The sequence below is a fragment of the Fulmarus glacialis genome, unplaced genomic scaffold, assembly GCF_000690835.1.
Source record: "Fulmarus glacialis isolate BGI_N327 unplaced genomic scaffold, ASM69083v1 scaffold23900, whole genome shotgun sequence".
NCBI classification, from domain to species: Eukaryota; Metazoa; Chordata; class Aves; order Procellariiformes; family Procellariidae; genus Fulmarus; species Fulmarus glacialis.
In genome coordinates, this window is record NW_009186123.1 from 288 (window position 1) to 522 (window position 235).

Below are 235 nucleotides of genomic sequence, written 5' to 3' on the forward strand. Positions count from 1 at the left end.
TCCTGCAGGCTTTCGATCACGGCGTTTTTCTGCATCAAACGAATAAGCCTGTCAAGCGCGGGGCGGGAGCAGGGTACAAAAACGCCGCCGATTTGGAAGCAGGCACTGCCAGAAAACAAATCGCCCCTCTCCGCACGGAGAGGTGCTCTGAGGCAGCGCGGTGGCAGGTTTGCAGGTTTGGCCTGCAAGAGCCACACTGGCAGCAGGGGGGGACCCTTCCCCCCCTGGGGCCCCC

At 62.6% G+C, this 235-nt stretch overlaps 1 protein-coding gene across 1 annotated transcript in view; it reads right to left on the minus strand.

The window, feature by feature from the left end:
* Positions 1-235, minus strand: part of GPR156 (G protein-coupled receptor 156) — a gene marked incomplete at its 3' end in the record, with an annotated part of 17,117 nt that overhangs the window by 281 nt on the left and 16,601 nt on the right. The window contains exon 12 of the mRNA XM_009586893.1: positions 1-29. This exon is cut by the window's left edge and continues 281 nt beyond it. Coding sequence (XP_009585188.1) covers positions 1-29 — 29 coding nt within the window. The remainder of the gene's footprint in view (positions 30-235) is intronic.